This window comes from Terrapene carolina, unplaced genomic scaffold (genome assembly GCF_002925995.2).
Source record: "Terrapene carolina triunguis isolate 2854851 unplaced genomic scaffold, T_m_triunguis-2.0 Scaffold192, whole genome shotgun sequence".
NCBI classification, from domain to species: Eukaryota; Metazoa; Chordata; order Testudines; family Emydidae; genus Terrapene; species Terrapene triunguis.
This window is the reverse complement of record NW_020664543.1, coordinates 24,736,576-24,754,585: the sequence shown is the minus strand read 5'-3', so window position 1 is coordinate 24,754,585 and position 18,010 is coordinate 24,736,576. Positions and strand designations below refer to the sequence as shown.

The 18,010-nt window shown below is 43.7% G+C and overlaps 1 protein-coding gene across 1 annotated transcript in view; it reads left to right on the top strand.

Annotated features, from left to right (window-relative positions):
* DNAH9 (dynein axonemal heavy chain 9) overlaps nucleotides 1-18,010 on the top strand; it is a 374,844-nt gene that overhangs the window by 294,431 nt on the left and 62,403 nt on the right. The window contains exons 60-61 of the mRNA XM_026654587.1: nucleotides 9,077-9,270; nucleotides 17,448-17,596. Of these exons, the coding sequence (XP_026510372.1) occupies nucleotides 9,077-9,270; nucleotides 17,448-17,596 (343 nt within the window). The remainder of the gene's footprint in view (nucleotides 1-9,076; nucleotides 9,271-17,447; nucleotides 17,597-18,010) is intronic.

Genomic DNA, 18,010 nt, shown 5'->3' with positions numbered 1-18,010 from the left:
AGATTCTGTATCTCACCACTGTAGAATATATTGCAACATCTTTATAGAAGCCATTCTCATTTTGTTGTGAGCACATCTGTGTGGTATTTGGCATCAGTTCAATATTTTAATCAAGTATCATTATTTGAATTTTGAGTTATACGATAAATATGTTTGTAATTGTAATCGGCTTCATTATTATATGAAGATTAATATAAATGTTAATGAAATTACCTGGGAGGATGAGTATGATCTGTTCAGTGGGTTATGGACCCAAAGTCCTTCAGGAGGGGTTACAGATCCACATGATATCAATAAGTGCTGATTCTACAGTATGATCTTCAATTTACATGACAAATTTGTACTAAGCCATTTAGCAAGACAGCTCCTAATTGGCAGTTCACAGGAAAAGGCTCAAGTGCACATGTTATTTCAGTTAAGCTTGGTAATAACTTTGCCAACCAAATCTCTCTGCTCCAGTCTGTGTATGGGGGGGGGAGGCAGGTGGGGAGGGAGCTGAGACATTTGGCTTAACACACCCAGCTGGGGCCAAGATTTGCCCCTTTTTGGATATCTGCTCTTATAAACATGAAAGACAGGCAGAGCTGGAGAGCTGCACTTTTAGAAGGATGACAAACTCTAGAAGGATCAAAAGTTCCATGGAGATTCTGTTTGCAGTCCGTCAGAAGGTTAACATATCCCAGGTTCCAAAGCTATGTGCTATCAGCTCAAGATTAGCAGTTATCCCAAGTGTAATTGGGTCACCTGTTGCGCAAGCTCCCGCTCACGACTTTGGATGGGTCTATGATGCCCTGCTTTAATTTCACCTTCTGTTCAGGGCACTTTAGTCACTCCATACAGTCGAAACATTCAAAGCATTCCCCTTTTGGGGTCCAAATTATTAAATCTTGCAGAGTCTTTCAAAATAAAACTCAAACAACAGTCTTCACTCCAGTCCCAAGCTAGGCCCAGCCCCTCCTTCCTGAGGATCTGTCTTCCTGCTCTCCCAGCAGAAACTCCCTGGCCTTCTTGCCTGGAGTTAAGCCTTCTGGTCCTGGAGAGGACCCAAGGCCTTGTCTGCCTTCTTCAACAGCCTCCTTTCCCTTTGTGTCTTCTCTCCTGCTGACGCAGGGCCTTGCAGGAGAACTCACTTTCTGCAGTGTCTGCTGCTAACACACACCTTTTCTCTCTAGGCCTCTTCCTTAGCTACCTTCAGCCACCTGACCCATCTGTCACATGACATCATTCATTGTTACTCATCCTCCTCATCTGGGGAGAAGAGCTAAAGTTGTCAGAATTGGGACTGAGGAGCCAGAAACCCTGTGACACCAAAGTATGGACGCTGGACAAATAGCAGATTGTATGTTATGGAGGTGCTGGTCACAGCCACAGAGTGTTAAGAATGAGCAGCTTTGTTATATATGAAGAATACAGCATATCCTCAAATATACACCACTTTCTGCCCCACCCCCACCCCCCAAAGCAGAGGAAGTGGCACGGGATCACCTCACTCACAGGAGTGGCAGGAGGGGGCCTCTTCACTACTTACCCCAGCTGCTGGAGTGTAACTGCTTGGGCGGGTACATGGGCAGGGCCTGCCACATACAGAGTCCTCTGCAGGGGAGGTGTTGGCAGGGCAACAGGTCGTTTGGGGTGGCACAGTTCTTGCCTTTCTGAGCTATAGTTTCAGGTAGTCTGCAGACTTGGGCAGATACCCCTGAACTGATTACACTCAGGGCATGTTTTCAGGATTTCAGGATTTTCTTTTCAACCATGAGAACTAGGGACTCCCTTTAAAATAGAGCCCCAGGTTCTGATGTAATCACATGACTCCAGGAAGTGGGGCCCGAGAGGTGGGCCTATAATGCTTGTGCCTTAATCCCATTCTGGAGTTAAGGGTAAGTTTAAAAGCAATCCAGATATGTTAGATGATGGAAATACAAAGTTCACACACACTACCACACCCTTAACTTTTCCCTTGAGTGGCACCATGCAATGACCATATGATGGCTACATTGTGGTCTCAGGTCAGATGATTTTTTTATGTATAATTTTTCATTCTTGACTTTTCTTATTCAATGGAGATATCCACACAAATATACTAATACTAACAGCCTCAATCCTGGGGTCCTTACTTCCTAACTCCTTACTCCGGCTTCGCTGGGAGTTTCATGATGAGGTCCATCACTCCTAGAACACCCACTACTGGCCAGCTAAAATGGCAGCAGATGGTAGCCTCGAAAGGGGGATGCGCATGAGCTGAAGGAGGTGTTTGTACAGGGTCACGTAAATTAATGGTGCTATGCACGCGTGAATCCCAATATAACAGTAATAACTTAGTCAAGGGGAGAAAGTGGTGAAGGCTTTGAAGGAAGATGGGGGCATAAGGTGCAGTGAGCTTGTCAGCCTCTATAAAAGTAACGAGGATGATTAAAATGTACCTCTTGTCTTGAGTGCTGATTGAAGTTTGACAAACGCATCATGTCTTTATTTTTACCTTCATTAGTTTTGTACTCCTGAGCTGAATAATTCAGGTAGTGCAGCTAAACAAAAACAACATCTCCGGCAAATGAATAATACAAAACAAAACCTAGTCTGGGAAGATGGCAAATAATCCATCATTCTCTAATCCTTCTAGTTAACATTATTCAAATGGAATAGTTCATTTGCCAATGTGTCAGCTTCCAGCACGACCCAATTTATCAATCTCAGCTGGACATAGGCATGGCTTTACCATCCTCTGTGGAGCGGTGTATCTTGGGCTCTGAGGATGCTGGCTTCCCTGAGGAGCCATGAGCCAACGCACAGCAAATGGAGAAGAGAAATGGGAAAAATACTTTTACACTCAAGAAAAAAGACCTTTCTAATGCATATGAAAGGTATAAGGTCTTAGAGTTTAAGGCCAGAAGGAGTCATCAGATCATCTAGTCAGACCTCTTGATATCGCAGGCCACCAACACCACCCAGCACCTGCTAAATTCAAGACTAAATTTTTGAACTGAAATTAGACCAAAGTATTACAGCCCCCAGCAGACTACACTGTTATGTGTCACAAGCACAAAATAGAAGCGATTGAGAGCCCAGTGCCCAAGATAGCAATGCAGTGGTAAGAAGATCCTTATAATATCCAAGCTAGTTAATGTTCAGTGTTTGATATCCTACTTAACTCAGCAGTTCTGCTTTTGCCAAGTTCTAAAAGTTCAAACAAGGACCGTAATGAACTGACTGCATGTTCTTTCCCCAAGCACTGCTCTAAACACATCATGGGTTGTGGGGAGTCTTTACCTTATTTCCATTGGGGAGGCCTGCATCTTTGGCCCATTGGTGGAGTAATACTATGGCACACTTGGAGAATCCATAGCTTAGACGACTAGTTAAATGCAGAGCTTGAACCTTTAGAACTTTGGAATAGAAATGAACATTCCCAGACTGCAGATATAATCCTGCTGCTCCCATTGCAATAATTGGATTTGCCATTGGCTTCAGTTACAGCTAGTCAGGACCCTGTAAGTTCTCACAGACGGTGCTGTGTGCTGCCTCTGCCACTCAGAAAGAATTACTTGTCAACATTCACAAAACTGCCAGTTTGTCTTCCTTAAAGTCAGCCTTTGCCAAGATGCCTATACATTACTGCTGTCTGGCATTGGCTAGCCTGGTGGCCACCTATGACTACTGGCAACACTGTTATGAGCAATTCATGCAAACACATCTGTGTCCACCATAACCTTGTCCTCCTCATTTGCCTGTTTATTCATCTATCATGCACTGTTTAAATCTTGGATTGGGAGCTCTCTGGGACTATTTGTGTTATTCGTTTGTACAGGATCTATTACTAAAGTGGGACACTTAGGCACAATAATAACAATAATGATGAACAAAGTAAGACTGTTTTTATTCACCTGACAAGTTACTGGACTGGAGTGAGTGAGCAGAATTTTGCAAGGTTAAATAAAACATATGTAAAGCCTATAACAATCACAAATAAATTACGTACATTTGTGTTGCTTACTTTCTCCTCACCTTTGTGTGTTTGGATCTTTCCTTAAACGCAATCACAGAGACCATGGTGCTCTGTGTGGAGAGCCTCTGCTACTACCTTACAGTTACTCCGAAAAACTGTTCAAAGGTGCTCAATATAAAATAGTGACACTACAGGAGCAATCTGATGTTAAAAACAGTATACTTTATAAAAGCACATCTCACAAATAATACCCTAGATTGTTCAAACTGCTAGAGTGTTTAAAATCTCCCTTGCTTTCATAGTGTTGCTTATTCTGTCATGAGTCTAGTGGCATTTGGGGTGTTTCTTAAAGCCGCGGAAGCCTGGGATTAGGTGACACTCTGGGCTTTCTCTTTCTTTTTTTCCCAAAGGAAGTGCTCAAGGTTAGGGAGAAAAGCTTGAAAACTTGAAACCAAGTGAACCCAAAGGGCTCAAAAAGCAGAAGGCATATAAGAAGAGCCCCCATTTTATTTTTTTATTTAAAAAAAAAACCTCATTTTTAAACCGTCTCAGGATTTTGGGGGGCCCAATTCATGACTTTTAAACACTTGGGGATGGCAAACTGTTTGCTATTGATGCTATTTTACTTGTTTATATTATTAACCTCAGGGTGGGACATAGAAAATAGACTTGTCACTTTCACTTTCAGATTCTGACGCAACAGAACAATGCTGCAGTGTCTGGGTTGAAAGTATACAGGGGGAGGGTTATTTGGTTTGTTTTTTAAAACTATTTCCATTAAAACTAAAGAGGAAAAAAATCCATGGACCTATTTCTACTTGTCTTAGGTTTTGTAAAATCTCATTTTAGCAACACTTACATTTTGGGGCAGATTTGACCTGATAGTGTCCTTAAAAATGACTGCATTCAGTGACAAGAATAGGTATTCTCTCCAATAAATACACTACTGTAGGCCTTTGTGTATCTGGCACTGGAAGATAAGTTCTCTAGAGTAACAATGACACCAAACCTTTGAAGTTGTTCTTGTGCATAAAACATTCAACCCATTCCCTAGAGGCAGCAGCCCAGTGAGTACTGTGTGTTGCTGCCCCCATCTGCCTGGAGCTTCTCCTCATCCCTTTGAGCCACTCTCACATCCTCATCTCTCTGTAGAGCTCTCCCTTTCTCTCTGCCCTCAGATCGACTCTCTGCGATACTGCAGATAAAGGACACAATGTAAATATAAACCAAATTGAATTGTGATGGAAAATGGTAATTCTGTCTCAAAGGAAAAGGTTAGCATGGCCCTTGTATTTGCTACAGCAAGGGCAGGGGAGGATTTTATTTTGAATATGTGAAATTCACAGACCTAGAGCCTCACCCCATCAGGGTTTGGACCCATTCACGACTCGAATGTGAGACTTCTGATGAAAACAAAAGCAATACAGCAAGTTGTGCTGGTGGTTCAGTGGGTGGAATTCTTCTCTCTGAGATAACACTGATGCGGTGCTTCTAGGGTGACCAGATGTCCCGATTTTATAGGGACAGTCTGATTTTTGGGTCTTTTTCTTATATAGGCTCCTATTACCCCCCACCCCCATCTTGATTTTTCACATTTGCTGTCTGGTCACCCTAGGTGCTTCATTGCGCTGCTAGTGGCCGTGTGCTGCTCTAGGGGCCACCTTTTGGGTGAGACACAAATTCAGGGCCTTCATACTTGCAACCGTTAACAATGCTCTGGCGCCTTTGCAAGAGAAGGAGCAATAGCCCTGGTCTCTTCCTGGCCACATCCCAACTTGGTTAATACATTCTCTCCTCTCCATTGCCTCAGCGGCTTAAAGTTATTCTCCACTTCCCCTCTTCAATGTTGTCATGGTATGTTGGTGCAGAATGGCTGCATTTCACAGCCTGGGGAGTGGTGCCTGTGTGTGTGCTCATCAGCACTATTCTTTAGCTCCTTCTACCTTCTGGGAAGAGTAATGTTTTATGGCTGTTGGAAGCACTCAGATGCGATGGTGATGAGCAACAACATGGGAAGCTGGACAGGCAGAGAGAGAGTGTGTGTATGTGGGGAGAGATAGCAAGGGTGTGTGGGGGTAGAAAGAGACAGATTTCAGCTGTCAAATATATTTGAAATTGCACATGTTGATGAAGATGGTGTTATTGAGTCTGTGGCTGGCTGCAGCCATTGAATTTCTCAGTGCTGGAGCTAATCAGATTTCCCTTCTGATGCTCATCACAGTGTTAACATTTCCATTTCCCATTTCTTTTTGTGATTTTTAATGCTACAAGGGAATTGCTTCCACATTCACTCTCTGCAGAGATCTCACCCTCAGCACCTCCTGCCAGTACTGGGCTGGTGGGGCTGACCGCAAGTTATCTTGGACTGTTGTTACAGAATGGTTGGGGGGGCGGGGCTAGTAGTGAACTGGCTTTGACCGGCAGGGCTGGCTCACAGCCACTCGACTGGATTAACAAGAAAAGAGATATGGAAGGCCGGAGAATGTTGAGTGTGGGAATAGAGAGCAGTAGTGTTTCCTGCCAGAGCCTCCTTGTGGGTGAATATGCCCCCCCCCCCTTAGAAAGAGATGATGATAAAAGCAGCTATGAGAATTGCTTTAGATGAACAGTCTCACCTGCGGACCCTGGCCTTGTGGGTGCCCAGGAATTCCCCACGCTGGAGCAGCGCCTGCTACGAGCCCTCAAGGACAAGGCTGGAGGGTCCGGGACTGTCCGTAGCAGAAGAGGCATAAGCATTGATGCTTGCTTAGTTGCTGGAAAGCACGTATTTAGTAATGCGTGAAGGCTGCGAAGCTTATTATACTTTGGCAATAAAACCAGTTATACTTACGCACCTGGTGTGGCTTCATTGAGTGTATCTGAGTCCCCATCCTTTTGGCTTGACACGGGCCTAGAAATTCCAGTCCTAGCCATTTGTGTCACTGTCGCTGACAGCAGCGTGCCCAGGAAGAAGTGTCTCTTGCCTGGCACTTTAGAGACCCTCTGCTTGGAAATGTGAATGCAGATTTATTTTAACTATTTATTTGGGGCAGATACTCTGTAGATATGCCTAATCTTTTTCTCTGCTGGCTTACACCTTTCCTTACAGACTCTCTATTGCAGTGATCATATTTTAGCCACGGAGGCCTAGATGCAATCCATGGACATCACTTCTATATTGGCTGAGGATAGGGAGAGTCATTAACCCCCTCCGGTGGGTGAGGGCATCAGTTCCCCAGTGTCTCTCGATACAGTGCAGGCAAGGACACCAAAGGCAAGGCTGAGGAGTGAGGTGCAGTTTGGTTTCCAGTTAGTACCCCGTGAAGCAGCCTGTAAAGGCAGTCAAGCTCAGGATCACTCGAGAGGAGGTGCATGTAGCAGATCTGAGATCGTATGCAGAGTTAGAGGACAGGTGTCGCTTTCTGACTGCAGCAAATCCAGGCATGGGTCTGAATCTGAACTGTGTATAAAGTAACCACCTGGGCCAAATTCTGTACTCCGCTGTGCATGCTGATGTGGGAAGATATTCACTCTCCCCAGCTGGGATAATGTGCCGGCCATCAGCTCAGAATGTTCTGGAACACAATAGTCCTCTTCCTTCCCCACCCCCCACTCCCCTGCGCCTCCCAGGGAGAGGGTTTCCAGGGGCAAAAAGCAGGAGTGGTCCCAACTGCCTCTCAGTTCTGTCTGGCAGTGGGCTGGGAACTCACCCCCAGCCCTCAATGCTCCGCTGCTTCTCCCCCTTTGGTTGCTCTTTACAGAGCAGTGTTTGTCAGGGCCTGCACCACTGCGGACATGGTCTGGGCTCAGCTCTCTGGGGCTGCTTCCCTGTCTCCTGCTGTCAGTCTGCCAGGATGATTTCCCCACTGAGAATGTTCTCCTCGCCTCGGGGCCTTGGATCACACAGGCTGAGGTGGCTAAGAAAGTTGACATGGAGTCCTGTGCATAATGTGACACTGTGATGTCTGTTATAGACACATGTTTGATGTGTCTGGTGCTTGGGAGAAGGTCACAACCCAGATGGGTGGATGTGGTGGGAAAGAGGGGGACTGACGGATGGAGTGGGGAGGAAAATGGAGTGAGTGGTACTTACTGCCACTTGTTAATGTCCAGAGTGGGAATCCATGGGACAGTTCTCACAGGAGAAAAATGGTTCCTTACCCTCCTCCCTATGCTTCTTTAAAAAGATTGTCCCTCTGGACCCACTCTCCTCACCCATCTTGGGAGTCTGATTAAAGCTTTTTATGGAAGGAGCTGAAGGGTAGTTCGGGCCATGCTCCCATTTTTACCCTCAAACCCTGTATGGGCAACAAGGGATCTAGTAGACCCTGCTTTCTAGAGACTCACACAGCTGATTGTGCATAGCCAAAGGTTGTGATTTGGTATTTGCAATGACCTCAAGAATCCTGGGTATCCGGCAGGGAATCATACTTGCCAAAACATCAAGTACCATTTCTAGTGGTGTATGTGAAGATCCACTTGCTGATTTATTGTTTTGGTGCATATTTCACGTGGCCTGGGATGACAAATTATATTACCCGTGAAGTAAATGGGAGTTGTAGCTGCTCAGCATCTCTCAGGATGTATCCCATAGTAATTAGCAGTGGCTCTGAGCAATACAGTTCTTATTCTGAACTTCCCCATAGTTCAGGGGTGTCCAGATTTTGTTTTGGGCTGATATATAATATACTTTGCATTTACAGAGTTAATTTCATCCTACATGACCCTATGGTTCTATGATTCTAAGGATCTCATCTCATGCACTTTATACGTATTAATTAGGGTCCTGATTCAGGACAATGCTTAACTATGGGTTTAAGTCCCATTGCCCTTAAAGTTAAGTACATGCTCAAGTGCTGTCATGAGTAGGATGCCTTCCTGAATCCGGGCCTAATTCAGTAAGCCTCACAACACACCTCTGAGATATAGTACTGTATTCTTCACCTGGTACAGATGGCTTGACTGAGCCATAGAGAGGCTAGATGACTGACAACAAGGAAGTGAGCCAACTGGGAATAGAACACAGGAGCCTGGCTCCTTGGCTTCTGCTTTAACCATTCCAACATAGCAAAACTGTAGCAGCTAGTAGCTGTCAGAAATGCTTCCCAGGGGCACGTAGTATTTCTGTCCTAAATGGAGTTCACTGAACTTTTCCAGAGCCTGTCATCTATGGAGGAATTCCGGAACCTGGATCGGGATATCGAGGGATCTGCCAAACGCTGGAAAAAATTTGTAGAATCTGAATGCCCTGAAAAGGAGAAGTTCCCTCAGGAATGGAAGAGCAAGTCAGCTCTGCAGCGTCTGTGCATGTTGAGAGCCATCCGGCCTGATCGCATGACTTATGCTGTCCGGTAAGGGTACCCAGTGGCCATCCCTGTAATGCGCTCATTTGGGGGTGGGGGGTGGGGAGACTATTTAACGGTGTGCTCAAGAAAGCAGAGCTGGTTCAGAAAATGTGTTCACATTTATTTAACCTTAATATATGAATCTCACACAATCTTCTTCTAAAAGATTCTTGTTAATGGCCCTAAATGAATCATCTCTAACTGCAGTGCAATGCACCCACTCCACTTAATCAGGACCCTCTTAATCAGGAAACCCATTTCGTCAGGATGACTGCCAGGGAACCTAATCATATGTAAATAGCAGCTTAAATAAAACTGTGTGAAGAGCAGACATATATGGTCAAAAATTGGGTGATATCAAACAGGAATTGTGCAGCTTTTTGTGCATAAATGGTCCTTTATTCCTAAATCTTTAGAGAAGCTTTTCCACTTCACAATAAATTCTCCAGCAATGAATGAAAAAAACACCCACAGAATCTGAGATGAACAGATTGAGCTGTATGGAACCTCTTGTTGAACAGACATGATTTCATTATAATACCTCTGCTTTATTATACATGAAAAATAAAGCACAGCTGCAGCAGAATACTTCACAATTATTATTGTTTGTGTCAGTGCCTTGCTGTTTACAAAATAAAATCAAACCGAAAACTCGCCTATTTTCTTATTAATGGATTTGTCTTATTGCTTTGAATAAGCAGCAGACTCACTACAGTTACTATGAATGGCTGTGGGATACTATCTACCATAATTACTCAAGTTTTGCTTCACAAACTGTAGATTCAAGAAGAGAAACAAGAACAGGTTGTGACTTCCACAGCAATTGTCCCTTTCATCCTAGCATGCTCTGGTTTTACACATCAGTCCCTGTCTGTAATGGTTAAGAATAAATAACTCTAGCAGAATCAAACTGTATAATTCATTATAATTGATAATAGTTACTAAATTGTTTATAGCTGTTATTCCTTAGATGCTGAAGTAAAGAGATGGATTATAGATTGGGTTAATGGTGGAAAAAATAACACATATGTCATGCTGGTTCTAAAAGTTGTAGTTATAAACTATGTAGTGAAGGCAAATAGGCAAACTTTAGGCAGACAACACAGAACAGATGTTCCAGGAAAAACTAAAAGTCTTTCACTCATCAGGACTTGTTCCATGTATATTGTCCTTGTCTTCCAACTTCTGGCATTTCTGTAAGACATTAGTCTTCCACTGAAAAGCTTGTTGAATAGCTTTATACAGCTACACAATCCTATATATGTGTATATATAGGTTGAGGTCCACGTAACTTGCTCCATGCAGGAGCTAGATCTCTGTCTGTGCTTGTACTCCAAGATCCTGACTGAGACCTTTGGGAGAAACCACAGTAGAATTCTAACCCACCCTTTTCTCACCATTGCTCACAACGTTCTCAAACTCCTTTTGGGCTGGATTTTCCTGCCTTGTCTCATCCCAAATGTAACTTTTTTTTCTTGAAAGTTTAACATCAGCTAAACCGTTTCCGAGTTTATGTGAATAGGTATTACATTTTACTAGTCTTCCCCTGTTCATTCCAACTGAAATATTTGTACTCACATTACTCAAAAATGGCTGAACCTAGAAATATGAAGTTTAGCTTCTGGTGACAGTACTCCTTGATGATAAGGAAAAAGAATCCAAGGTGGAAGAAATCAGTTGAGTATTTGTACAGTTCTGGGCATGTAAAATTGACATGTTAATGTAAATGCATTAGAACATGTTATACTTATCATGGAGCTGTTTTAGAGCATTGGCCATGCACAATAAGGATAATTCATGATGCCTTCACTAAAGACTTCCATATTATAGATGCTTGACTGTAGGGCTGCCTAAAATAACCAAGGACATTACATACAAAATGAACATGAAGCCAGTGTACTGCTAATGCCCAACATTTTCCAACCTGGATACCCAAAATTAGGCTCCTGAATCCACACTTAGGTAGCTAGGTAGAAGTTGCCTGACCTCCAGAGGCTGAGACACCCTACTCTCATGGAAGTCAGCCATGTTTTTCTAGAGAAGCCGTTCCTCTCTCCTCAAGGTAAACACTCTGCATGCTCAGTATGAGAGCACCCAAGAGCTACCTAACTGCTCCAGAAAGGATCCAGTCCTCACCTGGCTCTCACATCTGCATTCCTACACCATCTAGATCATCCACTCAGACCTACACTTCTCATGTATTTCTCTTCACATGTGTGTTTGCTGAAAAGATTGCAGAATGTTTGAGTGGGGATTATATGTATTCCACAGCAAATGGGCAGTTTCGTGCTTCCCATTACATCCATAATGACTACTTACTGGGGGTATTTGTGTTATTTGTCTGTGCATCCAACTGCCTGTTCTTCTGTTCAAGCATTTGTCCACCCGGATCTGACTCTTGGTATGTGTGCGTGCGTCTGGAATCTTTTTGCCAGCTGTGCCTACTGGGGCTGCACCTGCGCCCGGCACGCCCTCCTTGTCCGTACAGAGTTAAACTTCAGGGCTATTGCGTAACACCTCGAGAAGTATGTGTTAATTGTTCCCAGTCAACTTCAAAGAGAGCTGTACTGTACACTTTCTGAGTAAATCAAACCTTTAATGCAAAGGAAAAATCATATAAATAATTTAAAATATGGTAAATAGTATTTGTAATACTATGAATAACTTTTAAACAAAAGTTATTAGACAGTAAATCTACTCATGTTCCTCATACAGTGTTTCCCTGCTGTTACATATATTCACATATAAAGTTCCAGCATCTATACTTCTGTACTTTAACACACATCAAAGCACATTCCCCTATGATCTTCTCTCAGAGATGATTTCTCAGTCTTTGTAGTATGGTCAGAATATGTCATGTGTGTCACCTGGATTCTTCAGTCCTTTCAAACACTTCAGAAACTTGTCAGCAAACACACAGTCTGGGGATCTCCCCAGCTAGTGGCATTCTAGCCCTTGGGCTAAGAGCTGCTGGTCCCCTCAGTTGCTAGTGAAACAGAAATCTGTAGCCTGTATTTAAAGTGGTGCAGGGATTGGGCATGTAAAATATCCATTCCCTGGATCTGTAAAATGCTCTCCGTCTAGGGCCCTATATTTCCCCATTAGTCTAGCTAAGTCAGGTAAGAATTTACAGACCCTCACCTCATAGCTCACCCCATTTTAAAGCAGTTATATGATAACTTGATATCTTTCTTTGAGACTACAAGTTTGGTTGATAAAGGTAATAGTGTTGATGCAATATACTTAGACTTCTATAAGACATTTGACTAAAAAACTAGAACAATATAACATTAATATTGGAGATATTAAATGGATTAAAAACGGGCTAACTATCAGGTCTCACAATGTAATTTTAAACTGGGAATCATTACTGTGCAGGTGTGTTTCTAGCAGGGTCCTTGCACAGTTGGCCCTACTCCATTTAACATTTTTATCAAGGACTTGGAAAAGAACATAAAATCATAACCGATAATGTTTGCAGATGAACAGAAGTTGGGAGAGTTGTAAATAATGAAGATGAAAGGTCACTGATACAGAGCAATCTGGATTGCTTGATAAGCTAGGCTACAGCAAACAACATAGGTTTTAATATTGCTAATTATAAATGTGTACATGTAGGACCAAAGGATGTAGCCGTACTTACAAGATGGGAGACTCTATCCTGGGAAGCAGTGACTCTGAAAACGATTTGAGGTCATGGTGGATAATCAGCTGAACATGAGCTCCCAGTGTGATGCTGTGACCCCAAGAGCTAATGTTATCCTGGAATTCCAAACAGGGGCATCTTGAGTAGGAGTAGACAGGTTATTTTACCTGTGTATGTGACACTGGTGTGACCACTGCTGTCCACAATTCAAGAGTCACAAGAACGATTAAGGGATTAGAAAAACACACCTATCTATGTCATCTTCCCTCTGCTTGTCTCCCTTTGGGAGAAACAAAGTCAAATGCTACAGTGGAAAGTAAAAGGCCTATGATGTCTGACTGAAAATATTTTTTATGAGGAGGCCAATGAGAGGTGTCTCTGATTCCTCCTCCTTGGCAGCAGTCTGCTCCAGCTTTTAAACCAGTTTCAGTCGGCGCTGTGGCAACAAGAGATGCTACTCCTGGGGCTAAGTGGTCATGTGTGGAGGCTTTGTACTTATGTGACTCCATAGGCACAGTTATGCCTCCACCCTCTTACAGGCTGGTTAAGATAATTTTATCAGCAAATCAAACACACTAAGGATGTACCTGTCGAAGTTCCTCTGAAAGTGAAGACATTTCTGCTTTGGTGGACAGACCCTCAAAACATTACCTATCCCATCAAAGACTCTGGTGGTGGATACGTTCATGTTGAGCTGAGGTGCACATTTGGACTGTCTCCAGATACTGGGCACGTGGTCCTGAGCAGGGTCTCTGTTATACATGAATGGCCCTGAACTCTAGTACATGTATCTAGCTTGCAAGACCTTTCTGCCTCTCCTTCATGGCACCACGACTCAAATTCTGATGGTCAGTGCAACAGCTATGCACTATAGAAAAAAGTAGGGGAGAGTGAGATCATCCCTCTTATATCAGGAAGCAGGATACTTTGGGACTGGTGCATCCTACATCAGATCAGCCTAGTAGTTCTCCATCTTCCAAGTATCCAGACTGATTTGTAGATCGACTACGCAGAAAGAGTTCCATCACTCATGCCTTGTATCTTAAAGGTTCAGTTCTAGATCAGGTATTCCTAAAATGGAGAGTCCCCTCGATAGACCTGTTTGCTAGCGATGGGAACATGAAGTATCCAGTGTTCTGCTCCTAAGAAAGAGTAAGCTGAGAGTCTATGGCAGATGCATTTCTGATTTGGTGTGAAGAGAACCTGCTTTATGCCTTTCCTCCCATTCTGCTAATTCCCAATGTTCTCAGAAAGATACAGCAGGATAAGCCCAGGGGATGATGATAGTTCCAGCATGGGCGCACCAGTTCTGGTACTGCAACGTGATGCACCTGTCCATCAGACCACCTCTTCCACTTACGAACCTACCAGAAATCATTTTGCAGAGCCAAGTTCTACTGTGGCACCTAGTCCTGGCAACTCTGTATGTGACCCTATGGAGGCTGGCTGACTAAGCTGCGTGGACAGAAGATGTCCAGCGGCTGTACATGAGGTTTTGATCCAGAGCAGATAAGCCTCTCTACTAGAATATATCAAGCTACGTGGAAGAGTTTCTTGATGTGATCTATTCAGAAACACATTCAGCCTTTTGGCTGTTCAGTTCCAGCTATCCTGGACTACTTGTCATCCTTAGAGCTAATCAGGAGAGGACTCCATCAGATGTCATCTGTTGAAGGTCATTTGATTTTTTTTTTTCCCCCATCCCACATTAAAAGGATTTTTAATGGGCTGGTGTTGTAGGACATGCCTGCCCCGCAACAATCCCTGCTGGCCAAGTGTGGAGCCACAGATACGTTCTTGCTGTTTCCTTCTTTCAGAGGCCCCAGTAACTCCACAAACAGGGCTAGAGATGTGGCTTAGCCCTCCAGCCAACTCACAAACTTAACCCCTTTCGATGTTGCAAAAGTCGAACTAAAGGGTCCCAACAAACGAAGAAGTTCCTCTGCCTTCCTTTCTGGTATAGAGCACTGGGTCCCAGGCTGGTTTCTGTGGAGTGCCTGGCTTCCTGCTGACCCTGACTCAGACCTTCCATAGGGCCTGCCCACTCCTTGTGGTTCCACACCCCAGACTGATCTCTCTTGGCCCTTTTATGAGGCCTGGGGGTCCATTAATCTCTCACCTGACCCTCCCTTGTTCCTGCCCCCTCAGGCTGGGAAATAGCTAATTAAGCCACAGGTGAGGGTGGCTCCATCTCCTCTTAAAGGAGTGAGTCACCCTGTGACAGCTGAACTTATGTTACATTCCCTACCTGGGACTTGAATGCGGTGGTCCTGTCTTTGATGGGCCCTCCCTTTGAACCCATGTCATTACCTTCATTATATCACTGCTCTGTTAAAACAGCCATCACCTCAGCTCACACAATGAGCAAATTTCAGGCTTTGAAGGCAAGCCATCCATGCACTGTGTTTCATAAAGACAGGGTTACTCTCAGGACACATCCAGCATTTTTACCAAAAATGGTTTCGAATATTTATATACTTAGCAGTGTTTTTCCCTAAACCTCTCTGCAGAGGTTAAACTCCACACACTAGATTTTCTTAGAACTGTCCTTTTATCTTTCTAGAACAAAGTGATTTCGTAAATCATCCAGACTCTTTATGGCTTTTGGTGATAAGTCTAAAGGGCAAGCTGTTTCTCTGAAAGACTCTCTAAGTGGGTTACAAACTGCATTAAGCTTTCCCACTCCATTAAATAAACTACGTATTCCCTCCTGAGTTAGGGCACACTCTATTCGGTCTCAGTCAACAGCTGTAACTTGTTTCCGGGAAGTCCCTATTTCTGAGACTTGTGGGGCAGCTACTTGGGTTTCTCTTCATACGTTTACTGACTGCTACTCCCTTCTGGCAGCTTCTAGATCAGATGCCCAGTGTGGCAGGGCTGATTCTATAGTCATTATTGAGATTGAACTCCAATCACCCATCTCCTTGAGGGGTAACTGCTAGTCTCCCACCTATAGTGGGAGCCATGTGAACAAATGCTCGAAGAAGCAAAGATTACTTACCTTATAGTAACTGGAATTCTTCAAGATGCTTGTGTCCACACAGATCCTACAGCCCATCCTCCTAGCTTACTGATATGGAGTCCTTAGCTGGATATTCTGTATTAATGAAGAAACTAAGTGGTGTTGGGGCTATTCCATTCTTTATATCCTCGCGGTAGGGGGCATGATGGTATACAGGGCACAAGTGCATCACCAGCAGATCCCAGGCTCACACATACAGAGCCACAGACCTATGGTGAGATCCGTGTGGACAAAGGCATCTCAAAGAACTTGTACAGTAAGGTAAAAGAATAGCTTAGTGATGGGAGGGATAGCTCAGTGGTTTGAGCATTGGCCTGCTAAACCCAGGGTTGTGAGTTCAATCCTTGAGGGGGGCCTGCTAGTGAAGGCAGGGGGCTGGACTCGATGACCTTCCAAGGTCAGTTCTAGGAGATAGGATATCTCCATTTAAAAAAAAAAGGCCTCTCTTTATTTGTTCTTTGTTGTCCACTGTAAGTATTTTAGAGGAGCTTTTAGCCTTCAAGAGTGGGAATCTCTATGACACGTCTTCAGAAAAGAAACAGGAAGATTATTGTAACTGTTGTCTGAAATTAAACATCATAACAGCTCACTACTTGCCTTCCTCCCCACAGAGTCCAGATTTCTGTATCTTCTCTTCCCTCTTTATTTTATTATCCAGTTTTATTTGCACATATGGGAGCAATTTCACTACTGACTTGGCAAGGCAGCTGGGATAGTGGGAGGACCCTGCCTTCCATTACAAGGCAGGGAAGAGATGGACTCTGATGAAACCAATGGCTTTAGAACTCTGAACGTGGGGAATTCCTACCAGGAGTGGAGAACACCACTGCTAGACAGGCTAAGTTCAATTCTCCCACCCCATTCCCTAGGTAACTACTGCAGGCAACATTGAGACAAGGAATGACCCCATTTAAATGGCTTAGGTGCTACGTGATCATGTTCCTTTCAAGCACTTTTCCTGGGTGTTTCCTGCTAAAATTAGCCTCATATGTCAGAAATGGTAACTGTATCCTGACAAGGGGCATGAACTAATAAGATGCAGTTTCTTCTATAACCAGGATCTAATAGACTAATAGAAGTGGGAGGCTTCTGATTAACTAATCCTGACAGTTAATTGATGGTGTGTTCACATCCAGTCTCAAAGAGGTTTGTGATCCAGGCAGTCACCAGAACCTCCCAGCATATCCCTTCTCACCACAACACCCCTGCCATGGCTGGTTCTTTCTTCTTTTCTCTCATTCTGTTTGTTTGTATATGTCACACAGGGGCTTCAAAAATATATATCATGGGCAGGGACACTTCTACTGAAATAGCAATTCCTAATGGTAAGCTACAAGTCCTGATTAGGATTCTGTATTTTGCATCCAGTTTATCATGAGGTTTTTTATTTCTCTGACTTTGCAAGATACAATAAATACACTTAATAGATTGTGCATCAGCTTAGGAATATACTGTCTGCCCTGGATATTTCTGGCTTTTCTGAATATTAACAGTCTTGCAATGTTTTTCTGGCAGAGATTTTGTTGAAGAAAAGCTGGGAAGTAAATATGTGGTAGGAAGATCTCTGGATTTTGCAACATCATTTGAGGAGTCAGGACCCGCAACCCCAATGTTCTTTATCCTGTCCCCAGGGGTCGACCCTCTGAAGGATGTGGAGAAACAAGGTAAATAAATCAAGTCTCTGAACAATCCACAGCATCATGGTTTGTTATCTTCTATGTCATTATCCTGGCATGAATCTCCTGGGTTTGCTCTTGGCTCCTCATAGATAATAGAGCAACCTGTTAAAAATAGATAATGCCCAGAGTGTGCTATTCAGAGTTTTGTGAATTTTCACCTAAAGCTTAAGTTAAACTTCTCTCTTCCGTGTATTGCCTAGAATACCAACACTGTTCACACTGCTGTAGTTTCTGAGTTTGTCTCTCATACAACTTATAACCCACATCAGAGGTTTTTAGTATGCTATCAGCTAGCTACAAATAGCAACCACTTTCCTATAACATTTCCCCCCAAAGACTAGCAGAATTTCCAGTATTTGACCTTTCTCTCCCCCTTGGCCAGTGCGATCTGCTGACCAC